This window comes from Rhinatrema bivittatum, chromosome 2 (genome assembly GCF_901001135.1).
Source record: "Rhinatrema bivittatum chromosome 2, aRhiBiv1.1, whole genome shotgun sequence".
Lineage (NCBI taxonomy): Eukaryota > Metazoa > Chordata > Amphibia > Gymnophiona > Rhinatrematidae > Rhinatrema > Rhinatrema bivittatum.
Window position 1 is genome coordinate 243,521,601 of NC_042616.1, and position 13,314 is coordinate 243,534,914.

The window sequence follows — 13,314 nt, forward strand, 5'->3', positions numbered from 1 at the left end:
CTTCAGTGCTTCTGGGGATCCTCTGAGGTCAACATGCAAAAGAATTTGTCCAGCTAGGTTTGGGGCTTAGCTAGACAAACCTGGGGATTTAATATTTCCTCCATTAACCAACTAAGGCCTGGATTTATCAAAATGCACTAAATATCACCTGCGATAGAAAAAGGGGCATGTTTTATGGTAATAGGCAGTTTATCGCAATTTGCACTAATACCTATGTGGAGAGCTAAGTTAGCGCAAATTGTGATAAATTTTTCACAATTTGAGATAAGTGCCAGAATGTGGTATTTCCTACATACAACCACGGGGGGGGGGGGGGGGGGGGGGGGGGGACACCATGTTTACTATGAGAGAGAGAGAGAGAGCAATGTGCAATGTTCTCTCAACCTAGCTTGATGTTACCCAGGTAGAGAGTTCATCAAGCTAGGTTGAGAGAACATTGCACAAATATCATCGTTGAGTGAGTTTCCTCACACCGAGGGTCATCAAATCTTCACAAGAGAGCACTGTTCTGTTTGTATGTCTCACTTTGAATGTCAAAGTAGCCCCTAACCCCTACACTAATACCTAAACCTCATCTCAAGTTACTAGGTGGGCCTCCCATAGAGATATAAATACCTATCTAGTGTTGGGGCAATAGTGCTATCGCATGCATTAAAGGCACTTTTCGCATGTGATAAGCCCTTAATGCATGCGAAAATGCCTTATAGCATTTTGATAAATGACCCTATAAGTTTTAGCCAGGTAAGTCATTACCTAGCTAAAACTTAGCCAGATATAAAAAAAGAGGTGATGCAGGGGCATTCTGGGAATCAGGTTTAAACTTAGCCAGATAGCATTGATATTCACTGCTATCTAGCTAAGTTTACTTGAGTAAGACTAGTCGTGGTAGAGGGTAGTCCAAAGTTTCCAGGATAGGTATTTATTCAAATAACATAGATCTTAAGTGGCTAAATTAAATACATAGATGGTTAAGCCAAAAAAACCCAAAACAAAACAAGAACAGCGGCCCGATGATCCCCCTTCCCAAGATATTTAAATTAAAAGTGGTTCCAAGCTTCCTCCCTACCCTCCTGCCACATTGGCACCCCTCTTCCACCTTCCCACCCCACCCAGAACCAGTTCCAGCCTACCAGGCTGTGGTGAGTGAAGGTAGCATTTTTGCTGCGATCCCAGTGGTTTCTTCCATTGCTGTAATGGCAGTGCTGGCAGCACACATTACTGATGTTGCTGTCAGAGTCAGCTTTGCTAACAGACAGAAAATGAAAAATAATAGGAACCTTGTTACGGACAGAGCAAGCATTCACTAAAAAAAACTGACAAATCAAACAATTCTGTAAGGGAAAACTTTTCTTTAGTGTCCCTATTAGAAAAGAGGGGAACCCTAGGCCTAGCTCTACTTCATTAAAAAAATTTGTGAGCTAACCTTGTATTCCCATAGCGCTCCTTCCCCAAAATAATGGGAATAGGCAACAATCTTCCAACTCATCCTTTTTCCTGAACATTACATAAAATGACAATCTATCCCAAAAAATAAAATTACAATCAACACACAACTTTAATCTAAAATTAAAGTCACCAGTTCATGTATTCAGGGATGCATCAAGGGAAGCATGCCCTTTGGCACATCCTTAGGTATAGGTCTGCTCGGTGGGGCATGACTATAGGACTGCCTTAAATAGGGCTGAGACAACTGTTGAATATCCCTACCTATGGCGAAAGCATGGTCATGGGTTGTCATGGTTGGTAACACTATGGGAAGTATTTCCAGTAAGGGAAAACATAGTCTTTATGTTCCAGGAGCAAAAGTGCTGTGTAGGGCTCGCCTTCTATAACGCACTTTACTGAGATCTCACTGAGGATAGGAGAGAAAGATGAATTCAAAGACAATGAGGATAATCTCCCACATTTTAAGTAGAATGGAGAAGCTCATTTGGATGAAGAGTAGTCAGGAAAGGATGGCATCCATGAAAATTCAGGAAATGCTCCTCAGAGAAGGCATTCAATGACCTTGAAGAACCCTCCATGAATAGAAACAGTGTTCTGGAGAGGCTGGGACTCCATGGCATCCAAAAGCTGTGACTTTTAATGAATTGCAAGTGTACAGCTCACAGAGCAATGAAGTAATGAAGCCATTGGCTTGAAGCACTGGAAGAAAATATGGAATTATTGGATCAACATAGTGTGTGAAAACTTCTAAAACTGCCATAGAGGGCGACTCTTATCAAAAACAAGTGAGCATAATGTAAAAAAGGTCAATGTAGTATAGAGATCCTCTTGGTCCCCTTCCAATACTTGGACAGAAATAAACCATTTGGGTATGAGGGTAGACAGGTTGGTAGTTTATTGGTTTGTAGCTCCCCCATGTGGCAGCTATCAATCAGTGTCTCCAGTGTTTTTCTAGAGAGATCACCATTTTGTTCTCGTGGAACCTTTTGCTTTCAAGGAAGCAGCATGTTCTAAGCTGTGCTCTCATTTTTCTAAGTCTTAAGTTTAAGCTCCATGAAGACTTTTATTTTGGTTGAGAATTTCTTTCCACCCACTTTTAAGCTGGACGGAACGGGTGGAACGGGTTCTGGGTGGGGTGGGAAGGTGGAGGTAGGGTGCCAAATCTTTTTGGACTCATTTAAGCTATTTTGAGTTTTCTCTTCTAACCAATGGAAGAGGTTCCCTTCCTGCAAATGGAACCTGAGATCATCTGAATCCAAGGAGAGGATGACTTTTAGACATCCTGAGAGAGAAAATAATGTGATAGGGGAGAGAAGAGGAGGAGGTGGACCACATCAATGGCCCATGAATATCTACTGAAGATGAGGAAAAGGAGAAAAGGGTATTTCCCTTGATACTTCAAGAGGAGATAGGAAATAAAAGGTTAAAACCTTTAAAACACAATCTTTAATACTTCATCTACATTGGAAGAGAAGTACCACACTTGTCCTATATTCCAATGGGAGGGAAAAATCAACTAAAATAACTAATTAAAATAGAGAAACATCTGAACTTAAGAAAGGCTGTAAGAAGTCACAAACTTATTGAAAGAACTTGTAACATCTTAAAAATGAAGTACACGGCTGTAAAGACTTTAATTCATCATACCTTATCAGTAAAAGAGAAATATTGGAAACAAACAACTCTCATGTGTCTCATTGAGTAGCGACTTTATTATCTTTCAGCTGAGATTATCAGTGCTGTGTGCAAGAGATTTAATTATGGGAAGATACAAAGCAATGTGAGCAGTGTCCATCTAAACAGAAGTGTGATATATGGTCTCTGAGGTAAAAATATTACTTATAACATGTATATTATAGTTATATGCACTACTGTGCTGTCCACTAGAAAGCCCTGCAGAAAAGACAGCTGGAACCCATATAGTACTAAGCCTATTGTAAAACATGTTGGGTGTAGGCTTGACCCTCAGAAAGCCATGAATAAACTGAATTACAATTATAATATAGTAAACTTCCCACACCAAAACAGCACTAACTGCCAGCGCTCAAACAGCAACAATCCTACCTATGAAAAGGCAACATTACAATTATTACACCAGGCCCTAAAACACCAATACATCTCCTATTAGGAAAACAGAACCAGGCTGCTATAGATTCCTATGAGGAAACTATATTCTATCACAATATCTTACCTCGTTCACATATGTAGAACACAGACCCTCACCAATTACAGAATAAAGAAACCATAAAGTAGAAATACAAATGTGCAAATACTGAACTGGAAACCACAACAAGACAGACTCTGTATGACGCGCAGGAGTGGATTGGCCTATTAGGGGATTGGGCTTCCACCGGTGAGCCAGTCACTCCCATCACGTTTGGGTTTTTTGTTTGTTTTTTTTTTTTAAATAAGGATTCCCGCCAAAGAAAATGAGAAGGCCCGAAAAAAGATCTACAAAGTCGTGGCAGAGCCAATGAAGCCGTGTTTGAAGTGAGGCCTGTGGGCTGCATCACAGCTCATTCTGCTGTGCCTGAAGAGGATCTGTGAGCCGTGGAATGAAGAGAGATCTGCGAGGCCGCTGAAGAGGACCTGCATTCAGGGCCAATGCGCCATCATTCTGGAAGCAGCGACACCATGACTTCTCCTTCTTCCTGTCCACACGGCCCAGAAGAGGAAGTGGTGGGTCCGCGTGGGCGGGAAGAAGACGAGGCCATGCAGGAAAAAGAAGAGCGCTGGCCATTGCAGGAAGAGGCAGCATTGGCCCCAAGTTCATGCAGTGTCTAAGAAGCAGCAGCAACAGCGTTCCCGCCTTGGCTTCCACCTCCATGCAAGCGCATTCACTGTGCCATGCAGGAAGGGGCATCAAGCGCTGAGGGAAAAGCAACAGCGCCATTCCCCCCCCCCCCCCCTTCCTTGCAGGAAACAGAGCAGCAGCAACTGCCCCTGCTGCCTCAAGAAAAATGAAGTCCCTCTGCCATGGGGGCTGAAAGAGGAGTCTGCCACTGTACTTCTACTGGGGAGGTGGAAGGAAGTGAATGAGTGAGAGCATGTGTGTGTGTGTCTCTGTGAGGACATGTGTAGCTGAAAGATCATGTCTGCATGTCTGTGTGTGTGTGTGTATGTGAGAACATGCATTTGTGCATGTGTGTGAGAGCATGTCTGAGGCAGCATGTGTGAGAGCATGTCTGAGACAGCATGTCTGTGTGTGTGTATATGAGATCATGTGTGTGTATGTGAGAGCATGCATTTGTGCATGTGTGTGAGAGCATGTCTGTGTGTGTGTATCTATGAGATCATGTGTGTGTATGTTGCTGTGTCTGAGAGCATGTCTGTGTCTGTGTGTGTGAGAGCATGTTCTAAGATTGAGCATGTGTGTATATATGAGAGAGGGAGATTGTGAAGAACAACCCCTCACCTCTCCCCCTGCTAATCCACGACAATCTCAGGGCATCTGGAAATCAAAAGATTCCAGGTATGAATAACCGTGGATTTTTTAAAATCTTTTTTAAGTTTTAAGTCTTGGATGGTATTTTATTGGTCATTGGAAAATGTATATGAGTTTTAAATTACTAGATGATGTACTATTTGTCAGCTATTTTGAAATATTATTTTTATTAGTATGGTTTTATTTCTACTGATCATTCATATTTGCTGGTTTTGATGTTTTCTGAGGAATTGTAATATTTCTGTTTTTCCATTGTTGAACTGCATAATAGTCTGGCCTGTTGCAGTTACCAGTTCAGTTTTTGTCTGTGCGTTTGTATAAATACTTATTTTATAGTTACTTTATTCTGCATTTTTGTGAGGGTCTGTTTGTATTTTGCCTGTGTGACTGAGTTGACATATTCTTCTAGTGTGGAGGTTCTGTGCAGGGATCTGTAGCAGCTTGGCTTTTTCTGTTTTCCTAATAGTCTGTATATTGGCTTTTTAGGGGCTGGTGTAATAATCGCAGTGTTGCCTTTTCATAAATAGGGTTGTTAGTGTTTGAGTGCTGGCAGTTATTGCAATTTTGACATGGAGATTTACTATATTGAAATTGTAATCCAGTTTACATGTGGCTTTGAGGGCCAAGCTCATACCCAATGCACATTACAATAGACCTAATACCAATTCCAAGAGCTTTTTTACTTTTTTGCAGGGTTTTACAGCACTCCATACAAGTATAACATACATGTTCTAAGTGATATTTTTACCTCACAAGACATTTATTTTGGAGATATTTTGACTCAATTCTGTCACGTTCCAGAGTTAACTTGGCGTGCTTTTGGGAGTTGTTGACACATGTCAGGAAACTACAGACACATGTCAGGAAACTACAGACCGGTTAGCCTGACTTCAGTGCCAGGAAAAATAGTGGAAAGTGTTCTAAACATCAAAATCACAGAACATATAGAAAGACATGGTTTAATGGAACAAAGTCAGCATGGCTTTACCCAGGGCAAGTCTTGCCTCACAAATCTGCTTCACTTTTTTGAAGGAATTAATAAACATGTGGATAAAGGTGAACCGGTAGATATAGTATACTTGGATTTTCAGAAGGCATTTGACAAAGTTCCTCATGAGAGGCTTCTAGGAAAAGTAAAAAGTCATGGGATAGGTGGCGATGTCCTTTTGTGGATTGCAAACTGGCTAAAAGACAGGAAACAGAGAGTAGGATTAAATGGGCAATTTTCTCAGTGGAAGGGAGTGGACAGTGGAGTGCCTCAGGGATCTGTATTGGGACCCTTACTTTTCAATATATTTATAAATGATCTGGAAAGAAATACGACGAGTGAGATAATCAAATTTGCAGATGACACAAAATTGTTCAGAGTAGTTAAATCACAAGCAGATTGTGATAAATTGCAGGAAGACCTTGTGAGACTGGAAAATTGGGCATCCAAATGGCAGATGAAATTTAATGTGGATAAGTACAAGGTGATGCATATAGGGAAAAATAACCCATGCTATAATTACACAATGTTGGGTTCCATATTAGGTGCTACAACCCAAGAAAGAGATCTAGGTGTCATAGTGGATAACACATTGAAATCGTCGGTACAGTGTGCTGCGGCAGTCAAAAAAGCAAACAGAATGTTGGGAATTATTAGAAAGGGAATGGTGAATAAAACGGAAAATGTCATAATGCCTCTGTATCGCTCCATGGTGAGACCGCACCTTGAATACTGTGTACAATTCTGGTCGCCGCATCTCAAAAAAGATATAATTGCGATGGAGAAGGTACAGAGAAGGGCTACCAAAATGATAAGGGGAATGGAACAACTCTCCTATGAGGAAAGACTAAAGAGGTTAGGACTTTTCAGCTTGGAGAAGAGACGACTGAGGGGGGATATGATAGAGGTGTTTAAAATCATGAGAGGTCTAGAATGGGTAGATGTGAATCGGTTATTTACTCTTTCGGATAGTAGAAAGACTAGGGGGCACTCCATGAAGTTAGCATGGGGCACATTTAAAACTAATCGGAGAAAGTTCTTTTTTACTCAACGCACAATTAGACTCTGGAATTTGTTGCCAGAGGATGTGGTTAGTGCAGTTAATATAGCTGTGTTTAAAAAAGGATTGGATAAGTTCTTGGAGGAGAAGTCCATTACCTGCTATTAAGTTCACTTAGAGAATAGCCACTGCCATTAGCAATGGTTACATGGAATAGACTTAGTTTTTGGGTACTTGCCAGGTTCTTATGGCCTGGATTGGCCACTGTTGGAAACAGGATGCTGGGCTTGATGGACCCTTGGTCTGACCCAGTATGGCATTTTCTTTTCTTATGTTCTCATGTGCTGCAGGGAAGTGCACGAGTGCGTCAGTTACCCCATGGACTGGTTTTAAAAAATTCCCCCAGGCTGATATTTTCCTGCAATCTGCCCCTGATGAAGCGTAACAATGGAAAAACAGAATCACCACTATTCCTTAGAAAACAAAACAAAATCAAGTAATATAAAACACCATAATAGTAAAACCAATAATAGTAAAAAGAATAAATATTTCAAAACAGCTGATGGATAGAATAACATCCAATAATTAAAAACTCAAATATACATTTTTAAACATTTCCCAAACACCAATAAAAATATTTCAAAATACAGAATAATTAAAACATAAAAATTCTTTTAAAAACCCTTGCTCTTTTGGTTTCTAGTCACCCTGAGATTATCATAGATTAGTAGGGGATGAGGGGAGGTGGTTAGAGATTGTGCACAAATTTACTCCTCTCTGTCAAATACACACACTCACTTACTCACACATGTTCACACACATACATGGTATTCTCACACACACACACACACACATGCACATTGTATTTATTTATTTATTTATTTAAATTCTTTTACTATACCAATACTCAAGACGAGGTCTTATCGTACTGGTTTACAATAGAACAGGGGGAAACCAATTAACAACTATATAGAAGGTAAAGTTACATTAAACAGGGAGCGAAAACATGGGAGCTGGAAGACAGGAAAGATTTTAAACGATAACAACTGGAGAGTGATAAAATGGTCAATGAAAAACAATAGAGTAGCGAGACATAAACAGATTCATTGAGCTCGGTTGTAGATTTATCTTAGGCGATTATTAATATAATGTATCTTGTGGAAGGAGGAAACATGGAGAGGTAAGCAGGGGGGGTGGTGGCAGGGCAGGGACTGAGACGGGGAGGGGGGAGGAGTTAGGGAACATTCTCTCTCACATGCTCTTTCTCATGTTTTCACACACATACATACATTTTCAGTCACCAATACACGCACACTCACTCTTTCACATGCTCTCTCATACATATATACAAACTCTTTCTCACATGCTCTCACATATGCATATAAAACTCATATGCTCTCACACAAACACACACATACACATGCTCTCTCACATGCTCTTTCATCTACCACATCTCCAGGTCTGGCAGACTGAAATCCCCTCACCACATGGGATAGTGAGGAAGCAGTTGCTCCCAGGCATAGTGCAGTAGTCATGAGGTAGCTGCATGCAGTCACCCATCATGATGGTCCTGGTAGGGATGGCCCAGCTCTGGCTATGCTGGTGTCCATCCAACACAGCCCTGCTTAGTTGTGGCTAAGGTAGAGACAGTTTGGAGAAGTTAAGGCTCAGGGTCATCCTGCTCCACCTTTCTTTAGTGGCCCATCCTCTTCTGCCCTGCAAAACACTACCTGCACCAGCAAACAGGATGGGGCCAGTGGAAGGGAAGCAATACAGCGGCGGGAGCAGCAGCTTAACGTCTGCACAGCACTGTAGCCACCCAGGAAGCCTCAGCACCAGTATCTAATTCCTGTATCTCCTGTACCCATCCAATACAGTTAGGGCCCAGGCAGCAAGCTGTGCTTGGATTTAGGCAATGCCTGCAGGGCCGATAGAAGCTCTAGGCAGTTACCCTAAAACCCATGGCACTCTAGGCAGCCACCTAGTCTGTTTAGTCTTTCCACTGGCTCTGCTTGACCAACATAAGGTGAAATGTGTGTACACGTATGGATGAGTCAAGCAGATGATTTATATGGAATAAATAAATAGATTCATAAATCCAGGACAGGAACATCTCTACTGCAAGCTGCAGAAATCTCTATATGGACAGAAGCAGAATGCTAGAACAAGCCATCCAGATGACTGCTTAAGGAAAATTGGATTCAACTGCAATCCAGTGGACTTGTGTGTCTAAGAACAGACAATGAAGGGGGTGGGGGGCATTTAATTCTGTCAATATAACAATATTTTCTCTACGTCGCAGAACCAGCAACGTGATTGCTCCCTGATAACTTGCCTGGTAGTGCCTTGGACACAGCCAAAGGAAAAAGGAGGCAGACTCTGACTGTTCCTTAGGTGCATTTTATTTACAGTGAAAAAAAAAAGGAAACTCAAAAACAAACAATGCAGCTCCATTTAGCTTCTGGTAATACACAGTCCTTAGAGATAACAGGTCTTAGCATACAGTAGGTCTCTGCCTGCTCCCCGGGGCCTGCTTTACCCTTCGAGGTTCTAAGGTCTTATACTCTGGTGAAGGGCTCCTCCCTTCACCCATGATTCCCTGCGGGTCTTAACCTTAAGGAGGACCGAGTGTGACAGCTGTGCCTGGTCCTTTAAGGTAGTCTGAAGGAGTTTTCTGTACATTCCCTCATACTCCCTTTGAAAGTGATATTGTTGACGAAGGACAGTTCAAGAAGCTCAGTGATACAACAGTACTGACTTTCCTTGATGTGTTTCTGCTGTTTTCCTGAAGAGGGCCCAGTGCAAAATGTTTACAAGCATTGGGGTAGATTTTTAAAAAAAGAGCGTTTGCGTACTTTTGTTGGCGCACCAGGCGCAAAAAAAAGTACGCTGGATTTTATAAGATACGCGCGTAGCCGCGCGTATCTTATAAAATCCTGGATCGGCACGCGCTAGGCTGCCAATTCTGGGCAGCCGGCGCGTGCCGAGCCGCGCAGCCTGCCTCCGTTCCCTCCGAGGCCGCTCCGGGAACTTTCTTTCGCCCTCCCCTCACCTTCCCCTCCCTTCCCCTACCTAACCCACCCCCCCGGCCCTATCTAAACCCCCCCTACCTTTAACCATGGATTTACGCCTCCCAGAGGGAGACGTAAATCCACGCGCGCCGAGACCCGACCCGGGGGCGGTTCCAGAGGGCGCGGCCACGCCCCCGGAACGACCCGGGCCGAAACCACGACCCTGGGCCCGCCCCTGAAACGCCGCATCCCGCCCCCAAAATCGTTCAGCCCCGCCCCCAACACGCCCCCGACACACCCCCTTCAGAAAACCCCGGGACCTACGCGTGTCCCGGGGCTCTGCGCGTGCCGGCGGCCTATGCAAAATAGGCGCGCCGGCACGCAAGGCCCTGCTCGCGTAAATCCGGGCGGATTTACGCGAGCAGGGCTTTTAAAATCCGCCCGATTGTGTCATAACATTGCCAAGCAATGTTTGTATGTGAAGAAAAAAAATTGTGCGTCCTGTTCCTGTCTACAGTGATCCTGTTATGCATAAACTAATCATGTTTCAGCAAGAATGTCATGTTCCTTTTCTCTAACTAACCAGTTCATAACTCAACTCACTTTCATCTGCATTGCATTATTAACCTAAACTTGGGGAGTGTAAATTTCAAAGCCATTTACACAGGTAAAGTAGTGGTTCACCTGCATGATGACCCCTTTGAAAATTACCCTGCCCAGTGTGTGCATAAATTTACGCACGTGCACGCCTTATGTGTATAAATTTACATGCCAGGGGTGGAGTTGGGGCAGGATTGAGATTAATTTGCATACTTTTTACTGTGCGTGGAAATTACTCTGGAAAAAAGTACCCACAAAATAGCAGGGTGCAAGTCGGTGTGGGTACTTTTCCTGATTCAGTTTTCAAAGGTACCTGCAGACTTTGCCCTTCCTTGACTTTGCCCTTTCTTGAAATTGCCTTCTCAAAGTCCAATATTATGTTCCCCTAGGGTAATTTTCAAAAAGAACAATTACAGGCATAAAACCACACTGCACATGCATAAATACTTTTGAAATGATCCCCATTAAGTACAAATATGTTTATTTTAATGTAGCATTTGATAAGATAAAACACAGCCACAGCAAAGCCATCTATAAATTTGTATTAACACCACATACATATCTCCTAGCATATGTCAGTTGGGGTGGGCCACTTCTCATTTTATTTGCTATCATTCAAAAGCACAAACTTGCCAGTAGCTCTAATCTTGCTATTCATTTCCAAGCTACGTCTTTTCCGCGCACATGTAATACTCACTCTCTCATGCGTTTCACCTTGGACTCAGCCATAGTGTCGTTAATAGTTCTTGATCCCTGAGGCATTGCTGGAGCCACTATGGTGACATTCCTAGTGCCTACAAATCAATGCAGAGAGACAGCCTTATTCACCTTCCTTTCATCAGAACTGCAGCCAATAAGAGAAAGGGCAGCCAGAGAACAAAAGGCAAGTCACCTGTTCAGCAGGCTACGGCTGTATTAATCCTTTATAAATACCATAAATTAGACAGTTAAACCAACATTAAAAGAATTGTATTTTCAGAGCGCTAAGCACATTTTTCAGCTTTTAAAGTCACCTGAACCCCGATGATACTAATTCAGCAATGAAGAGCAAATATATTGCAATACAACACAATGATTTTAATTGAAACAAGGGTTATTAGTCATTACAAACAATCCAGTTCAGTTTTACTAAAAGACCTATTCATGTGAAAGATTCCAAACGTTTCTAACCAAGTACAGTTTTCAAGCCATTTACCCTGTCTGTATACTGCTCTCCTCTGCCTGGCTAAAAGTACATGCAGGTTTCCATTGCATGATTACTTTTGGAGGGAGAGAGTATAGCTCAGGGGAGGAAAAGAGCATGCATATATTTGATTTTCAAATGTCCATGCGGTATTTTATCCCTCACTTGGCAGCCTGTACAAATAGTAGCTGCAGAGCACGCATATCCTATGCATGTGCAAACTTTATTCTTGTTAATATTCAAAGTATGTGCATTTAGAGGTCCAAATAGCCTGCATAGGATAAAGTCTGCAGATTCTAACCAGAATTGTTAAAGCAGTTTGATATGTATAAATGCTTTTTGAAAATTCCTGGGTGCGCAGAACCCTATGAGACATATACACGCTGTCGAAAATTAAAAATATTCATATAAATCCCAAAACCGTCCAGTGATGGATTTAGGTTTTTGCCATCACTAGGCATTGTTGGTGCTGTAGCACCCCCCCCCCCCCCCCCGGATCTGCATGTGACAGGAGGGGAGGGAGCTGGATTAGGAAGTAGAACAGCTTTTCTTTGTTCTGTTCTCTACTCCAGTCTCACCCTCTTTCTTTCCTGTTCGAGGCTGGAGCAGGAAGCAGTGAGCCGGTACCTGATAAGTGAGATTACACACATGCCCACTGGGGCTATTTTCAAAGATCCACTTATGTGCCTTTGAAAGTTACCCCCTAAACGCATATGCATACTTTGCAACTAGGTGCCCTACTGAAAAATTCCCCATTATGTCCTATATCGCAAGGGTTTTTGAAGTTCTCTCATTAGGAAAACTTTATGACTGGCTTTTGCACGTTAGCTACTAGTTATTCTGAAAAAAAGAGAGCACTATACAGTATACTTCTCTCTATACAGAAGAAGATGCTCTATCCCAAAGTAATGAGCTGGGAGCCAATAAAGTGAAGCATGCTTTCCTATTTAATCTATCATCGCCTTGCTAAGAAGAAATACCAAGTAATGCTCCACGAAAATGAATTCTGGAATACATCAGAATCATTTTCCATTATAGCTGGTTAGGTTTAAGAAACGTTGGTTACATGGAGAGCCATATGCAGCCACTGTGTGGCTGTGCTAGTTAGCCGGTTATATATAACTGGCTAACAGGGTATATTCAGTGGTGTGGTCACGCTGCTAAATATACCCCGCAATCTTAAACTTAGTCAGTCAGGCCTATAGCACAACCAATGTTAGCTGCAAAAGGTAACTGTCTAACTCTGAATACCGGAGTTAGCCAGTTACCTCCTGCCTGCTGACAGCTTAGAATTTAGCTGGATAAGAACTGAATATAGCCGGGTAAGCCATTTAGATGGATAACTACTATGTTGTCCATCTAAATGGCTTTTGAATATGGATTCATGGTGTTAAAAGTGGACTGCATATCATCAGTAAGAACATGTACTTACAATATTAAAAATTAACTAAATACTGTATGTAGATAAAATGGCTTCCCCTAGGGTATATAGTGCTGTATTTTAGCTTAATATACTCATCAGTAAGCATTTCAATGCAGCCAAATTTTGACTAACCTAAGTTGAGGTGTTGTTTTAAAAGGAGGGGGGAAGTGGAATGGTGGAGAAGAGAGCAGTGTTACCTGAAAGATTCACTTCCAGAA

The 13,314-nt window shown here is 42.2% G+C and overlaps 1 protein-coding gene across 6 annotated transcripts in view; it reads right to left on the reverse strand.

Annotated features, from left to right (window-relative positions):
• The window catches only part of NEK11 (NIMA related kinase 11), a 567,803-nt gene that overhangs the window by 148,312 nt on the left and 406,177 nt on the right, over positions 1-13,314 (reverse strand). For 5 of the 6 annotated variants that reach the window (XR_003854560.1, XM_029589337.1, XM_029589338.1 and 2 more), the window contains one exon: positions 11,188-11,284. Coding sequence is in view for 4 of the 6 variants with exons in the window: in XM_029589337.1 (XP_029445197.1) it covers positions 11,188-11,284 (97 nt within the window). In the remaining 2 variants the exon portion in view is untranslated. Of the gene's footprint in view, positions 1-10,803; positions 10,876-11,187; positions 11,285-13,314 lie in introns of all 6 variants that reach the window. The other variant, XR_003854561.1, reaches the window with a different exon arrangement.